At 38.8% G+C, this 16,592-nt stretch overlaps 3 protein-coding genes across 4 annotated transcripts in view; all 3 read left to right on the forward strand.

Annotated features, from left to right (window-relative positions):
- The first annotated feature begins 1 nt into the window (after nt 1).
- The window catches only part of LOC139969160 (SPARC-like), a 38,250-nt gene continuing 21,659 nt past the window's right edge, over nt 2–16,592 (forward strand). The window contains exon 1 of one of the 2 annotated variants that reach the window (XM_071974004.1): nt 2–142. The gene's annotated coding sequence lies outside the window, so the exon portion shown is untranslated. Of the gene's footprint in view, nt 143–14,356; nt 14,498–16,592 lie in introns of those variants that run through there. The other variant, XM_071974003.1, reaches the window with a different exon arrangement.
- On the forward strand, nt 578–5,480 carry LOC139969285 (probable glutathione S-transferase 5). The gene is made up of 4 exons (XM_071974201.1): nt 578–686; nt 3,245–3,360; nt 4,246–4,356; nt 4,702–5,480. The coding sequence occupies exons 1-4, from the start codon at nt 578–580 to the stop codon at nt 4,873–4,875; spliced, it is 510 nt and encodes a 169-aa protein (XP_071830302.1). The 3' UTR covers nt 4,876–5,480.
- Nucleotides 8,230–11,699, forward strand: LOC139969161 (probable glutathione S-transferase 5). Its single transcript, XM_071974005.1, has 5 exons — nt 8,230–8,487; nt 9,319–9,411; nt 9,690–9,805; nt 10,270–10,380; nt 11,440–11,699. Exons 1-5 carry the CDS (start codon nt 8,355–8,357, stop codon nt 11,632–11,634), a joined length of 648 nt encoding a protein of 215 aa, XP_071830106.1. The 5' UTR covers nt 8,230–8,354; the 3' UTR covers nt 11,635–11,699.

Below are 16,592 nucleotides of genomic sequence, written 5' to 3' on the forward strand. Positions count from 1 at the left end.
ACGGAAGTAATAATGAAAGGGACACGTTTGTACATATAATGGTTTGATAAACACAGATTATCCACCCAGTTACCCACAGCGACCGCGTAAGCAGCTCGAGACCTCGACGGTACCGATACCGGTGGAATTTAACCAACTAAACGTAAGTGATTTTAATAGAAATTTAAACTGGCAATAAAATTTGCATTGACTCTTCTAAGATCGAAAGCAGTGTAGCCTAAGTTATACGAAATTACATAGGATCGATAAATTGGACTTCGGTAAAAGAACTTAATTTGTGTAAGTGATACAGCCTTGCAAGGCCTAGGCCTCTTCTTGGCCCCAGGATTAGGCTTTGCCTAGGATATGTCCCCCAAGGTAACTTAGGCTACCCCTAAGTTGACCTAAGCTGAGGTATTCATAGGCCTAACTTAAACTTAGGTAGGAAAACAAAGTCTATATCGACAAGTTATTGCCTAGCTATAGTGCACGGTAGGGGCATATGCCTAGGCTAGGCCCAACACTTTACAAAGTCATCCATCAATTTTCTAGCACTTCATTCACAATTACAAGTTACAGGATTTTGCAGAAAACTCTAATGCATGCGGGATACCAGCAAAGAAATGGCTATCTAGGGATCGCCACCAATGAAGGGCTGGATTGTTCAGTTGGTAGAGAACTGATTTTGACCCAACTAGAGGTCTCTGGTTTGAATTCGGTTCTAGCCATAAATTTCTTTGCGCCATTGTCTAACATTTCCCAGTCAGTTTTCCATTATTCATTTATTTTAAATAATTATGTATAAAACTGAAAGGCACATGAAATCTCTTCAAAGCAGATTTTGGGTTGTATCGAATGAAACGGGCATGTTCCCTGGTGCATGTTACAACGTTCTGTGGCCTAGCTCTGACTGGCAGCCCCAGCATGAAAATGGCTATATAAGGATCGCCACTTACAAAGGGCTACATAACTCAGTGGCTTAATTATAACCCAGAGGTCACTGGTTTGAATCTTGTTTTAGCCAAATTGCTTTGTGCTTTTTCACTGCCACTGGCCGGCATCTCTCAGCTAGTTTTCCATTATTCATTTTCTTACAAAATTATATATATAGATATATAAAAAGCTTAATATCTTGTGAGATCCCTTCCCTGTTCCTTTTTTGGGTTGTTTTGAATGAAACTGGGACAAGTTCCATCATTACAGATCAGTATTCAATGTACTGTGATCACTGGTTTCAAATCTATTTTTTAGCCAGAATTTCATTGCCCTTTTTCCGTTATGTTTGATTTTGGTATATTGCCCACTGAGTATGTATTTTCAAAGACCAGATAATTCTGTTATTAATTTGCAGTTTAAATCAACATCAAAAGTGGTCAGAGATAAAAGTCACTACATTTACACTTATTTGAACTTATACTCTGTCATTGATAATAAATGGTGCGTCCATACCAAACGAAACCTGTCTGTTGAACTTTCAGTATAAACTATATGAGATCAGTCTCAGATCAGTGAGGATGCCAATTCTTTCCAGAGGGGTAAATTTTAGCTTAGTCAATGTACAAGGTTAGGCGGGGTTAATTCATTCCTTACTGGTTAACTCTGTTTACCCCAGGCTGCTTGACAGGTGCACCACAGTGGGCCGGTGGCAGGATGGGCCGGTGGGCTGGGGAGCCTGGTAAAATTTTACAGCCCATTTTCACAGTAGCTAATATAATAATACAGACGGGCTGTGTAGAAATATATATTTTAAAAAAACTGTGGGAATCAGTCATGTATAGACTGTCCTCGATCTCTGCTGCTACAAGGTGCTCCTCAAGTTGAACCTATTCACCGATGCTTACAAGAGCATTGGGCTTGCTTACAAGCTGCTGGTACCGCTACCTGTGTCACAAGTGGCATGTGAACGTTCTTTCTCTGCCTTGAAGAGACTCAAAAACCGTTTGAAGAAGTACAATGACACAAGAACACCTTGAGGCGTTCATGTTGATGTCTGTGGAAAAAGGGATCTTGGCCAAACTTGACACTAAAAATATCATTGATGGCATGTGGCTACCAGAAGCAGCGAACTGCGTAGGCTCCTACTCTCGTCAAGGGCGGCGGAACCGGGGGGGCACAGGGGGCACGTGCCCCCCACTTTTCCTCAGGTTAAAAATGTGCTCTTTTTCTACATAAAAATTGAGGTGTCTCAAGTTAGCAAGAGGCCAGGGAACCAGAATGAACACTCGGGAAGGGCCGTTTCCGGCCATCTGAGGGGTTTGTAAAACCAAAAATTTTCTTGTACGCTCCGCGCCAACCGATGGTGGCGCTCCGATCAGATAGTCGTGCATACAACTTTGCAATTCCTGGCTACGCCCCTGACTTTTAATGAATTTCTGTGGGTCAAACTCAAAGCTATTTCGAATTCAAAAAATGTGTTAAGATATTAACAAGAAATAAACTCTAATTCGGAAGATTCCTACATTAGCAACTAACATGATTTCATCTCATTTTGTCTCAAAAGAAAACTTGTTCCTTGTTTCCCACTTTGCACATTGGATATTGCAGTGCCAGTATGCATATTTTCCTTGAGAGGGGGGGGGGGGGGCGTTGATGGAGTGATGTGTATACGCAAATAAGATAATACAATAAAAGTTATAAAGGGTACCGTACTAAATATAAGGCTGCATCAGTCCAATCGATTTTCTGCAAAGTGCCCTTTGATGTCGGTGCCCCCCCCCCCCCCCAGATTAAAAGTGCTTCCGCCGCCCTTGACTCTCGTAGACATGACATGTGCTCGTGTTATTGAACATATATGTTTTAGTGGATTTTATTTAGGTTTTTTTTTCAATTTTTTCAAGCATGTTGTCACAAAATGCTTGAAAAACTAAATAAAATCCAGTCTAAAACATATATTTTTGCCTAGTTTTGTTTACGTTCTTAACTTTCCCCAGTTTAATCAAGTGTTGCTTCTGGAAATTATTTTTGGGTCTTTTTTAAAGGATTATTGTAACCTACAAAATTGAGATATATAGCACCATTTTGCATGCATATAGGTATTCCTTAACTTCAAAAATCTCAATTTGACCCTCCCCCAGGATGGCGATAACTAGTAAGTAACATATCACTGAATAATGGGCCGGTCTAGGTGAAAAATGCCGAGGGCCGGTTTTAAGACCCAGTCCGCCCCTGATAAAGAGCAACAGTTATATATGGCCCTTAGCATCGCGAAGTTATGATACCATCCCATACAAATCAATCAATCAATCAATATTTTTGCTATGGTCAGATTTATATGGAGAAAACGACTGGGAGAAGGCTGAAATTGACGCAGTTCTTGAAGTCGTACAGGATCTCTTTTATCCAGTTAGGAAGATGTTTTACGCTGACACGGACGAACTAAAGGTAAGCCTTGTTATGCTTTTCAGTCATATTTTGGCTATCATCAAACGTCGTATCTGTCTGAAAATACTCTTCGGTGACTTTTTTTTATAAAATTTAAATAAACAAAGTCAGTTTATTTTGATCAAAACCGGAAAGGCATCTGTGACTTTCAAGTTATAGTTCTGATTATGCGTCAATTTCAAATACGTAATTTGAAAGATTACAATAGATTACATTGTTCTTTCAGTTGTCGAGTTTTCAATCATTTCTTAGATCAGCGATTGAATTGATTCCCTGATGAATTTTCATTAAGGTATCGAGGTCATAAGAAATTAGTTATATTAGAATATATTTGTTTATCATTCATTTTTATGCACCAAGTATTGAAGTGGCACATTCCCTTATCTTTATTCGTGTTTTTTAAGTCTTTTTTCTTTATCCTTTTATCGTTGAAATTGCAAACAAAGGATGAATTTTATTTTAACTTGCATGTAACATGATCGTATTTTCGTGAATTGTTTTATGAAAATAAATACAATTAACAAAAGTTTTTGATACTCATTTCATTTCTTTCATTGCAAATATTTTTTTTTGTTACTGCATTACTTAATAAACTAATTTAATCACCTTATAAGTTATGTGTCATTGTTATTGTTAATATGTATGCGAAGCATAGAAGGAAGATATAATTAAAGGGATTCCTGGGATTCGGGATAAAGGATATATACGTTACAGACTTCCTATATCCCGAATCATTATGTTTCATAAGGCAGGCCTTTAACTAACGACACGTCATCATTTTTATTTAAACTATATTACTAAAGTACGCCATTATGTAACGATTTTCTCCGTTCCGCCTATGCACAATTTGACACATATTTTAATGTTATATCGCCATTATATCAGGCTCGCTACAAGAAAGAATTTGTAGACGTTCAAGGACCTAAATATTGTGGATTCTTGGAGAAGCTATTGAAAGCTAATAACGGCGGTGATGGATTCTTCGTTGGGTCTAAGGTAAGTCAATTATTCCGACGTCCTGACCACTCCTCCCCCCCCCCCCCCTCCCACTCCTTCCCAATCTAACCCCCTCTCGAGGGCGTTATAGAAGTGGGTCAAGTCTGGGGTAAATACTCCGTGAAACAGTGGGACATGTGAACCTGATTTGAAGGGGGTTACCTCCAAGGTATCCGACAAAGATTGGACCCTTTGTGCATTCCGTATAACACAAATTGAACTCTGTAAATATTAAATGTTCTTCTTTTGCTCTCTGTAACCTTTGCAAAACGGACATAATTAATTGTAATATCATTAAACAAATTGATTGTCACTCTGTTTTCTAATTTCGATTTCCATATATAGGTCTCACTAGCAGATATCGTTGTGTTCGCAGCCGTCGGTGACGCACTGGGTGACAAGAGCAGAGACTATTACCTGGACCATAAGGAACCAAAACTGAAGGCGTTAATTGAAAGGATAAGAGCGATTCCTCAAATTAATACTTGGTTACAAACCAGACCGAAGACGGAGTTATAAAAAGGGGTTCCGAGAGCCAGGGCTGGCCCTGAGGTCAAGTCTGTCACCGAGGTCACGTTTTGAAGTCTTCATTTTTCATATAAGTGGTATACTATGACTGTATTGTTAATTTCCCCGGGGACCTTCAAAATGACCCAGGGCCCCGTGGCTGTAGCTTCGTCCCCTGGTTGATGTGCCGACTGCACTGATAATATTCTTACATTCGGTTAGTTTCAGTTCAGTTTCAGTTTCATTATCATTTTCAGTTTATATTCTGTATGTATCTTACAAGGAGTTATATGAGACAATAATGCACACAGCAATAGAGATAATACAATAAGGTAACACAGTTGAATCGGGACTCCCAGCAGTATCAAAGCCATGGGTTTATGGAACGCCAAATGAAACACATGTGTTTGTGATAATAAAACGGTGATGTAATTCCTTACAATATCCTCTTCTTTTTTTTTAACTGGTTTTTCTTCTTCTTTGTTTTCTTTTAAATAGTAAGTAAATGTGTGATAAATCATTTTTTTTTAATATTCAAAGCAAACTTGATATGTGCAGATTTCTCTTTATGTTGAAAGTACTGTAGTATGAATAAAACTAGATATGAAACAACATGTATAGACAGATTTATGAAGTTTATTTTCATAGTCATTTTCTCTCTTTTTTTTTCTTTTTTTTTTTTTTTGGTCTATTTTATTTCGGCCCTCTTAATTGGTACTACGTATACATGACAAGCACAAGAAGGAAAGATTGGTTGGGCATTGGTATTGATTGAGTTTCATAAAAACAAATGATGCACACAATAAGGTTCGCCACATATTTATGGGAGGGGGGAGGGGGAATGGGAGGGGGAGGGGGGAAAGAGAGAGGGAAAACAATCGCAGACCCTCTCAGATGATGTTGATAAACCTCTAGTTGTTATGTGATACTTAATTGCAGTGGAGGTCTAATTGCGATTCTCTCTACTATCTGTTTTACACTACCAACAACCGTTATTCTCCGCACACGGTACTTTCCGCTGAAACAAAACGGTGCTTTCCGCACACACAATTTGTCAGCTGAAAACAACGTTTTTTTCAGCGGAAATTACCGTTTTTTGGGGGGGGGGGAGGAGCAGAATGGCATACTGAAATGATTAGGCACATTGAAATAATTTAGGATTGAGAAGATAGAATTTGACTGTAGCAGGATAAAATGTAGCTCCGAGACTAGATTATTATGTTAGGATAGCTTAGGTTGTGGCTTAGGCTGTAAGCACAAGTTAAATTTTAGTTAAACAGCGCCACCTTAAACTAGATCAATCTATCTAGAATATCATACTCTATGTAATTTCCCAATTGCTTTACACACTAATTTATGGGCGTAAGTAGGTCCCATAGACCTAAGAATACTCCAGAGTGAAATATATACTTTTGACTGACGAAAAAGAACACAATTTCAAGTAGTACCCTGGTGAAATGTTTACACCCAATTCCTATATGGTGTTCTTGAGACACTGATAAATTGAAATCGTCAGTTCTGAACCATACCGAGTAGACTTGAAGCAAACAGGTATGATGACATAGTTGCAAACGGACGTTTTGAAAGTCATGGCGTAAGGAATGGTACCAGACCGAAACTTTGTCGCCCAGAGTCAGGTCCTATCCCGTTTATCGAGGGACATCTTGATACCATGCAAGATTAAGGTGTTGCCTTCGGTCACCGAAGGCAAATTGTGGTCCGAGTCAGTGCCCTCATATGTTTTGCTTGGACTTTGTTTTTCACTTTATTGTATTTTACCTTGGATTGAATAGGATTCCAACTTTTACCTACGGAGATGTGAACTTCAAGCTATAGCTACCAATGACTGAGATGCAACATCATTTGTTTACGGTAGAAAACAAATTATTAAATTATTAAGAGTAATTCAAGTTTTGAAGGAAAACATAAAACAAATTTGTGAGCTTGTAGTGTGTTTCTATGGCACCATATACCTGTTTGTTTCAAGTTCACTTCTCTAAAACTTCCCATAAGAATTGGATGAAAATTTCACATTTCACCATGATGCTTAGAATATGTTCTTCCTTCCTCCGTCGATGGTGTACAAGTTCATCTGGAATATTCCCTTTATCTCCTAATAGCGGTTCTCAATAAATAAACGGTAGGCTACCCCTCATTGGATTGTTGAAACCGTTCCTATGGCACCTTCAATGATCCGAATCATGACCATGCCAGGTTTTTTTCTCTTCTTTTTTTTTAATAGCGGTAGCAGAAATGAAGTAATAATCTGGCCAAATAGTGGTTACGTGCAATATGAGGGGACAAACTAAAACGAATGACAGCGAATGACCGAATGACAATTGACTTTGTACAGGGTTAATGACCATTTGCGAATGACAGCGAATGACAACGAATGACAACGAATGACAGCGAATGACAACGAAGGACAACGAAGGACAGTCTTGAGTGGAGATAAAATGATTAACGGAGTGGAGTAAATGCGGTTATTGGTTTTCTGCGCAAAAATGATTTGAGGAAAATCACATGTTACGTGGTTGCAGGGTTTTGGTGTAATTTACGGACAGAAACCACAGGGAAAGTTTTTGTGTGAGAATGCGAATGATGGTGGTGCTTTTTACACAGTGGCGTAGGAAGGTAATTTTGAGTGGGGGGGGGCTGAAGATTGATGGCCGGCCTGGGGGAGGGGTCTAAGGGAAGGGGGTGTCCCCCTCACCTTTGGATTTTTTTTGCATTTCCAGGTGGCCTCAGATGCAATTTGGTGCAATATAGCACACTTCAACATCCCACTCCATTTTGTAAATAATTTTGCATTTTCACCTGGCCTTAGATGCAATTTGGTGCTCCAAATGAGATTTTTTTCTCATTTGGAAATGAAAAAGGGGTTTTTTGACTTGCGGAGCGGGGGGGGGGGGCGGAATGATACTTCCGCCCCCCCATATTTTTCACCGGGGGGGCTGGCGCCCCCAGCCCCCCCCCCGGTTCCTACGCCCTTGTTTTTACCAATGTAGATTTATATAGAAAGATAACTGAAGCCGTTTCAAGATTAGAGTATTGTTAGTTTCTAACAATTAATATCGGAAAAATGACGATAAATTTACTTTTTAAAATCAAACTTACAATTTCGCTTACTATAAGGTGCGTTTTTATCTTGTCACGTACTTAAATACACGAAGTCTGAACTGTGATACCCGGTTGAAGCAAATGTCTGTGCTGTCATTCGTTTTAGTCAACGCAATTTTTTAGTGTGTACAACATATTGTCATTCGTTATGTGTAACGCAATTGTCATTCGTTTTAGTAACACCCCAATATGAGTGGTAACCTTTGTCCTTTGAATCACAGCAAGGCAATGCTTATAATGTGTCAATAGATTACCAAAGAACGTGCGTGCTAGCTGTACAATCGTGCCAATGGGAAGGTGCATGACATCAAGTCTATGTAGTATATACTGAACCAGCTGTCTTGCCCAGAACTATACCACTGGCAACAAACATGTCGACATATAAACTGACTTACTTCGATTTCCGAGGGGCGGGCGAAACGTCTCGATATATTTTCGCCGTAGCCGAGCAGGAATACGAAGATGTAAGGGTTCAACAACATGAATGGAAGAATTTGAAGCCAGGTACGTAGTCTAATAATCATGTGCTGCAAGATTGGCATTTAGACATTATGCAAATCTGGTTTTCTGGTCATAACAAGTGCTCTCATGTTGTTCGTCGAAAAGGAAAGGCAATCTTGTCGAGATTACTGTTAAATGTGATTACGAGAATCCAGCTAACTACTATGTCATTACGCCGCGCTATAGTGTTGCTTTCAGTATATAACTTTATATACACTTTTTATTCTGTAGTCCTGCCTTATTTTGGTGCATTCCTGTAGTTTTGTATTTATAGATGAAAAAGCTGTAGCAATGATATTACTTTGTTAAACCAAGTATTGGGGGGTGGGGGGGCATCTGTTTAATACGGTGCTGTATATGAGACTGTATTTATTGTAACTAAATGTGATTCTTCGAGGTGGTTCTATCATAATTGAGACGCCGGAAGTCAAGAAGTAGAAATGTTGTGTTAGTCTGCATTCTGTATAGGTTCAAATGTGGTGACATTTTTTAATATAGAAAGCTTAATTATATTTGGAAAACCTACTTCCATAACCTTAATCCACCAAACTCGCGATAGGGTAGATGATCTTAGAGATAGTTACACCAGTGGCGTACGCAAAGGAGGGGGGGGGGGGGCAGCGGGCCATGATCTCACTCTGATCGTCAGTCGGGATGAATTGGTGTCAGGAGGGGATTTTTGTTGCCACTTGTATCGTTATATACAGTATAACAGTAATAAACGTCATTAACAGCTCTAAACAGTTATAAACAGTTATAAACGCTTTATAAACAGTTCAAACGGTACTTTATTCTCTCTCTCTACTCTCTCTCTCTTATTTTATTCTTTCATAGCGACACCACTTGGTAAACTGCCTGTCTTAAATGTTGACGGTAAAGATATACCGCAGAGCATGGCGATACACCGTTTTCTTGCCAGGAGGTTCGGTTAGTACACTGTAGAAATCAACATATCAAGTGTTCAAATTCAATACCTGGGAATAACTTGGTGGATCAAAACATCTTCAAAAGTACTTATTCTTAATCCTTTAATGTAACAGCGACCTCACTTTTCCAACACTATAACTTGTCATTTATAAAGTCTGAGCCATGATAACAGAACCACCGCTAAAACTAAACGAGAATTATGTATATATACGGTTCTGACATTCTGATAAAAAAAATATAAAAAAATCGTGAAATGTTGTTTCCTTGCTCTCTACTAGATTTATACGGGAAAAACGACTTCGAGGAAGCTGAAATTGACGTGGTCATTGAAGTCATACAGGATCTTTTCAAAGCATTAACAAAATTATTTTACGCTGAAACAGACGAATTAAAGGTACAAGATTTGTTTCGAAGCACTCGGTCAAAGTAGCTAATGCTATATGCGAGCTACCACAAACTTGCTTACAACCTCTGTTAACAATTTCAAGCTATCAACTGTTAAAGGGTTGTCATTATAACACTCCAAATGTATACTCAACATGTGACAGTTCAAAGTGCATGCAGGCAATCTCCCCCCCCCCCCAACCGAACCCCTCCCCCACTTACCAAAAGCAGCGCACTTTCCAGAGTTACGTCATGGTCAAAAAATTAAGTGAAGTCACTTTCTTGTATTTCTCTGTCTGTTACGCTATGAAGCGCCAGAAAGGTGTTTCCAAAACTTTTAATCATTTTTAGCATATGAATATTTGCGATGATGTTTAATTATCTGATAAAAATATTAACATGGAAGTTGTACTTTATGATGAAATGCATACGACACATTTCAGAGTCAATAACGAATTTTATATCAACTTTCAGGCTCGTTACAAGAAAGAATTCTTTGAAGTTGAAGGACCTCAGTGTTATAAATTCTTAGAGAAGTTATTAACAGCTAATGATGGTGGTGATGGATATTTCGTCGGGTCAAAGGTAAAATAAAACTGTTCAGGCTCATTTAATTACACTGCAGTATCTCAAGTAATATTGCACAATATAAAATAAGTTCAAAGGGTCATACACTTTTGTCAAAACGGTTAAAGGTGAGCTTAAACAATCTGAGACAAGAAAACGAAATGGAGAGAGAAATGGTGATATCACCATTACAAATATAAATTTTCTTAATTTTTTTTTTACTTTTTACTTTTTTATAAATCATATTGCCTTCCGTGTTATACCTTGAAATTTATTACATCTGAAATTTTCTATGACGTCAAAACAATAATTATCACACTGAAAAAATTCTTTGGAGTGGAAATATGTTTTGTTCATTTTAAATAAACGCACTGGTAGCCTTTTTATAGCTTCAACTTAAATTATGTATTGGTTCTACCAGCTCTGCTGTCGCCAGAAACATAATACATAAAACTATCAACAAGCCAACACTAGTTTCTATATATGTAATAACGCCCAAAACCTGCAAGCGATGATATATCAAATAAAGCATAAGGTTCACATCAGTGGCGTAGGAAGATACTTTTGAGTGGGGGGGGGGCTGAAGACTGATGGCCGGCTTGGGGGAGGGGTCTAAGGGGAGGGGGACACCCCCTCCCCTTTGGAATTTTTTGCATTTCCAGGTGGCCTCAGATGCAATTTGGTGCAATATAGCACACTTCAACACCCACTCCATTTTGTAAACTTAATTTTGTATTTTCACCTGGCCTTAGATGCAATTTGGTGCTCCAAATGAGATTTTTTTTTTCTCATTTGGAAATGAAAAAAGGGGTTTTCTGACTTGCGAAGCGGGGGGGGGGGCGGAATGATACTTCCGCCCCTCCACATTTTTCACTAGGGGGCTGCCCCCCCCCAGCCCCCCGGTTCCTACGCCCTTGGTTCACATCATCAGTATATGCCACCGGGATACTCCTTTCATGAAGGGTTTCATAAATAACAGAAGTAAGGAAAAATCTGAAACAAAAACTCATTTTCTGTTTGATTTCACTTTTGTTTTTATTTTTGTTCTGTATTTATTTATTTATTTATTTTTGGCAGATTTCTCTAGCAGACATCATTGCATTTGTGACGACCGGTGACTTGTTAGCTGACAGGAATACTGACTATTACCTGGAAGTTAAGGAACCAAAACTGAAGGCATTCATAGAAAGGATGAAATCATTACCCCAAATCGATGCTTGGATGAAGAAACGCCCGCAAACTGACCGTGTGTTTAGTGTAAAAATACAATAAAGATTTTCAAGTCCTTCGCGGCTTTAAAGGTATCTGACTGCGATTAAGATTTCTTTTGCCGTGAGCAATATATTTTGAAAGGAGAGAAACTTATTTTTAACATAATACAACAATGTTTACTAAAATAAGTAAATCAACCTAATTTTGGTATCAGTTTGAACTTTTACATGACTTTATAATCCAACGAGGTTATTAAGACTAATTCAATGTATCTTATGCAAAATATTTATTTTAGTTTCGGTGTTGTTTCTCTGCCAACACGTGATCCACCCAATGTACATGGCTTGATCAGTTTGTACTGTGAATAAGAGACAACCGTTATATTCAGTATAAACTGCAGTGTGTTATTACACCGTAACACATGTTAGACATGTCAGCAGATGCTACTTTGCAAAATATACTAACAGACGAATTCAAGGGCTGTTTAAACTAACGACTGGTTAGAAGTCTAAACAACTGTCTCTGTGTTTGACTATAGTCAGTATACTTTGTAAAGATGGTTCAAATTACAGATTTTAAGCGTTTTGCAGCAAAGTATCATCCACTTTCTGTTAAAATGTGAACAAAGTTATTTGCGAAGCCTTTAGTCCAGTATATTTGTATGCTTAGGATTATTTTCTGTATTTTCTGTTTGTAAGTCCTTCTCAGTAGCAACTGGTCATTAATGTAACACATGTTATGAAATTATAACACACATTAGTAGTTTTAACTGCTTAACGGGTAGCCTATCCTTTACCAGTTTTGACTTATAAGGCAATGAGAATCGGATGCATGGTCACAAAGTAAATTCATACTTTATAAGAGAAAAGAGAGTACGCTACCGGTACCAGCAGTGAAATGAGATCATCTCATGTAAATATGATTACATTATCACGTGATGGGATAACATGTCTTCTAATCCGAAGGCAAATCCCTCTTTTTATTCTCCTACTAACCCAACAGCCAACATTGAACCTTTGTGTCCAATAGTCCTCTCAGATCTTACAACCTTCCTATTCCGTTCGGAACGTCGTTACAACTGCAGGGGCGTATCCAGGATTTTCCAATAGGGGGGGGGGCGCCAGGCATGAATGATCGCCGTCCTGGGGGATGGGTCTAAGGGGAGGGGTGTACAATTTTTGCTTTCAAAGAAGGGCTGAAATGCAAAATGGTGTCATATGCATAGGCGGCGATCCGTACTTCCGAGTGGGGGGGGGGGGATATGACCTTGTTGACTATCTAAGCGTAGCGCCACCATGAGTTGGCGCGAAGCGTACAAGAAAATTTTGGGATTAACAAACCCTCTAGATGGCCGGAAACGGCACTTCCCGAGGTTTCCAAGCGGCATATACCCAACTTTAAAATAGGGATGTCATGTCCGAAATATCTCATAATCAGGATCCAAAATACTTTTTTTTTTAATTTTGGGTGTTATTTTGGGAAAATTGCCCCTGTCAATCTTGTTTCAGGCGCAACGTTAGAATGTTCGAGAGCTCTGTTATTCGATGAAGAAAATGGCCTCATGCAGGCTATTATAGGCCTATACACATGCAATACACAATTACACATAGTTACATTCCTAGGTACCGATTGCTAGGGCATCCAGGTGAAACGTGTATTAAGCATTACCCTGGTTACATGAGATTCTCAGCTGTTCGAGGGAACATGTACGTGTGTAGGCCTACTATAGGGCCTATATGAATACTATGAGGGTGCATATATGTACTATATCAATACCGTGGGCGCAATAATACATTTTGTTGTTATAGGGCCAATGAAGCCTACAGTCAACTATTTTTGCTTTATAAAGACGCTTTATTTGAAAAGATCGCACTGCGTTTATGGTAGGCGAGAAATGAAGCTAAACAAGAGCCGTACATTAACGAAGATGCATAAATGTAGGCATGAAAATATTCTTATCCCTGGCATTTGGTGGGGGGGGGGGATATGGTGCATTACATCCCCTCCACCCATTTTCATGGGGGGATATATCCCCCCTCCACCCAGGATCGCCGCCCATGGCCATATGTGATCCATTTTTCGACCTTAATAATAAGCAACATTTCCAGTAAATATGGACACAAAATGCACAATTTAGTATGGCTGGCATGTCATTTAGTGTTTATAGTGATAATACAAACACAATTACCATCTATGTTTCTAAAACTATTATGCCACCGAACTTCGCCAGAACCTTTTTTTGGCAAACAAAAAATAAAGCATACGGGGGGGGGGGGGGTTAAGCGATCACCGACATCTCACATAAAGGTCATCAATTTTTTTTTTTTTTTTTTTTTTTTTTTGCTAAACTTTTTTTTTTTGGTGACGGCCAATAGGGGGGGCGCGCGCCTGTTGCGCCCCCCTGGATACGCCCCTGCAACTGTCGATACATTTCTTTGGGCCTCTTGTGACCTATTTGCTTACCAAAGCACTGCACAAAACTTTCAACCAATAAGATAAGCTTGAGATAGGCGCATGTGAAATACATTTAGCGCCACCTATTAATATCAACCATTTGTTATGGAGGTATGGTATAACTTCAGTGCTCGAATTATCCATTAATTTGGACATAGTATCCTATAGTATATTAATATACTATATTATGGTTTTTATTAATAACAAGTTAATAGAATATATCTTCTTTCGAGTTCTTTGTTGAAACTTAAATAACTAAATATGTGGCATTTCAGCTCCAGCGGATTAAGCATCCCCCATTTTGATTTACACTTGCGCTGATAGAAACGGAAGTAATAATGAAAGGGACACGTTTGTACATATAATGGTTTGATAAACGACTGAGTATCCACCCAGTTACCCACAGCGACCGCGTTAGCAGCTCGAGACCTCGACGGCACCGATACCGGTGGAATTTAACTAACTAAACGTAAGTGACTTTAATAGAAATTAAAACGTGCAATAAAATTTGCATTGACTCTTCTAAGATCGAAAGCAGTGTAGCCTAAGTTATGCGAAATTACATAGGATCAATAAATTGGACTTCGGTAAAAGAAACTTAATTTGTGTAAGTAATACAGCCAAGGCCTAGGCCTCTTCTTGGCCTCAGGCTTAAGCTTTGCCTAGGATTCGTCCCCCAAGATAACTTAGGCTACCCCTAAGTTAACCTAAGCTAAGGTAGGTATAGGCCTAACTTAAACTTAGGTAGGAAAACATCTATATCGTCTATATCGACAAGTTATTGCCTAGCTATAGTGCACGGTAGGGGCATATGCCTAGGCTAGGCCCAACACTTTACAATGTCATCCATCAATTTTCTAGCACTTCATTCACAATTACAAGTTACAGGATTTTGCAGAAAACTCTAATGCATGCGGGATACCAGCAAAGAAATGGCTATCTAGGGATCGCCACCAACGAAGGGCTGGATTGTTCAGTTGGTAGAGAACTGATTTTGACCCAACTAGAGGTCTCTGGTTTGAATTCGGTTCTAGCCATAAATTTCTTTGTGCCATTGTCTAACATTTCCCAGTCAGTTTTCCATTATTCATTTATTTTAAATAATTATGTATAAAACTGAAAGGCACATGAAATCTCTTCAAAGCAGATTTTTGGTTGTATCGAATGAAACATGGTATGGCATGTTCCCTGGTATGTTACAACGTACTGTGGCCTCAGAGTCTGACTGGTGGCCCCAGCAAGAAAATGGCTATATATAAGAATCGCCACTTACAAAGGACTACATAACTCAGTGGCTTAATTATAATCCAGAGGTCACTGGTTTGAATCTTGTTTTAGCCAAAAATCTTTGTGCTTTTCCACTGCCACTGGCCGGCATCTCTCAGCTAATTTTCCATTATTCATTTTCTTAAATAATTATATATAGATATATAAAAAGCTTAATATCTTATGAAATCCCTTCCCTGTTGCTTTTTTGGGTTGTTTTGAATGAAACTGGGACAAGTTCCATCGTTACAGATCAGTATTCAACGTACTGTGATCACTGGTTTCAAATCTATTTTTTAGCCAGAATTTCATTGCCCTTTTTCCGCTATGTTTGATTTTGGTATATTGCCCACTAAGTATGTATTTTCAAACACCAGATGATTCTGTTATTAATTTGCAGTTTAAATCAACATCAAAAGTGGTCAGAGATAAAAGTCACTACATTTACACGTATTTGAACTTATACTCTGTCATTGATAATAAATGGTGCGTCCATACCAAACGAAACCTGTCTGTTGAACTTTCAGTATAAACTATATGAGATCAGTCTCAGATCAGTGAGGATGCCAATTCTTTCCAGAGGGGTAAACTTTAGCTTAGTCATCAGAATGTACAAGGTTAGGCGGGGTTAATTCATTCCTTACTGGTTAACTCTGTTTACCCCAGGCTGCTTGACAGGTGCACCACACTTGTTCCTTTCATCCCACCAGGGGGGCAGGCATGCTCTCGGTTTTGATTTCAGTCAGGAGAGAGGATAACATAGGTTGCCGCCTGCCTGCATGCCTCCTCTATCAGAGGATATTTTTACGATTGGAGGCAGGACACAGACAAAGAAGGGAAAAGTTTGTTAAAAATATGGAGGAAGGTAAATTGTCTTAGTTGAAACAGTTCATTATGTGGCCATGATCTAATTTTAAAAATAAAATTGAAAGGTGTTCTGCCTTGACAAAAGAGTCTGATGAGTTCAATTGTTTTCAACTCAAGTTGGAGACTATGAGAAGTGAGACATTCTAAAGTGAATTTGATATTGCCTCCAAATTTTACCATTTTATATCCTTGTGACAGTTCTAAACTTACTGTCCCAGTGGAGGTTCAGTCTTTTTTCATTTTCTTTTCCAGACATTGAAAAGTGTTCCAATTCAGACAATCTTCAAACTTAAATGTCTATTTGAGGGAATGTAGGCCTAACTAAGGGTGGGAGACCTGTGTTAAGTGTATGTACATGTTGAAGTTCGAATATTCATGAGAGAACATTCAAGCATATTTTTTTGGGGGGTGAGGCTCTGAGTTTAGTTGTA

Source organism: Apostichopus japonicus, chromosome 6 (assembly GCF_037975245.1).
Source record: "Apostichopus japonicus isolate 1M-3 chromosome 6, ASM3797524v1, whole genome shotgun sequence".
NCBI classification, from domain to species: domain Eukaryota; kingdom Metazoa; phylum Echinodermata; class Holothuroidea; order Aspidochirotida; family Stichopodidae; genus Apostichopus; species Apostichopus japonicus.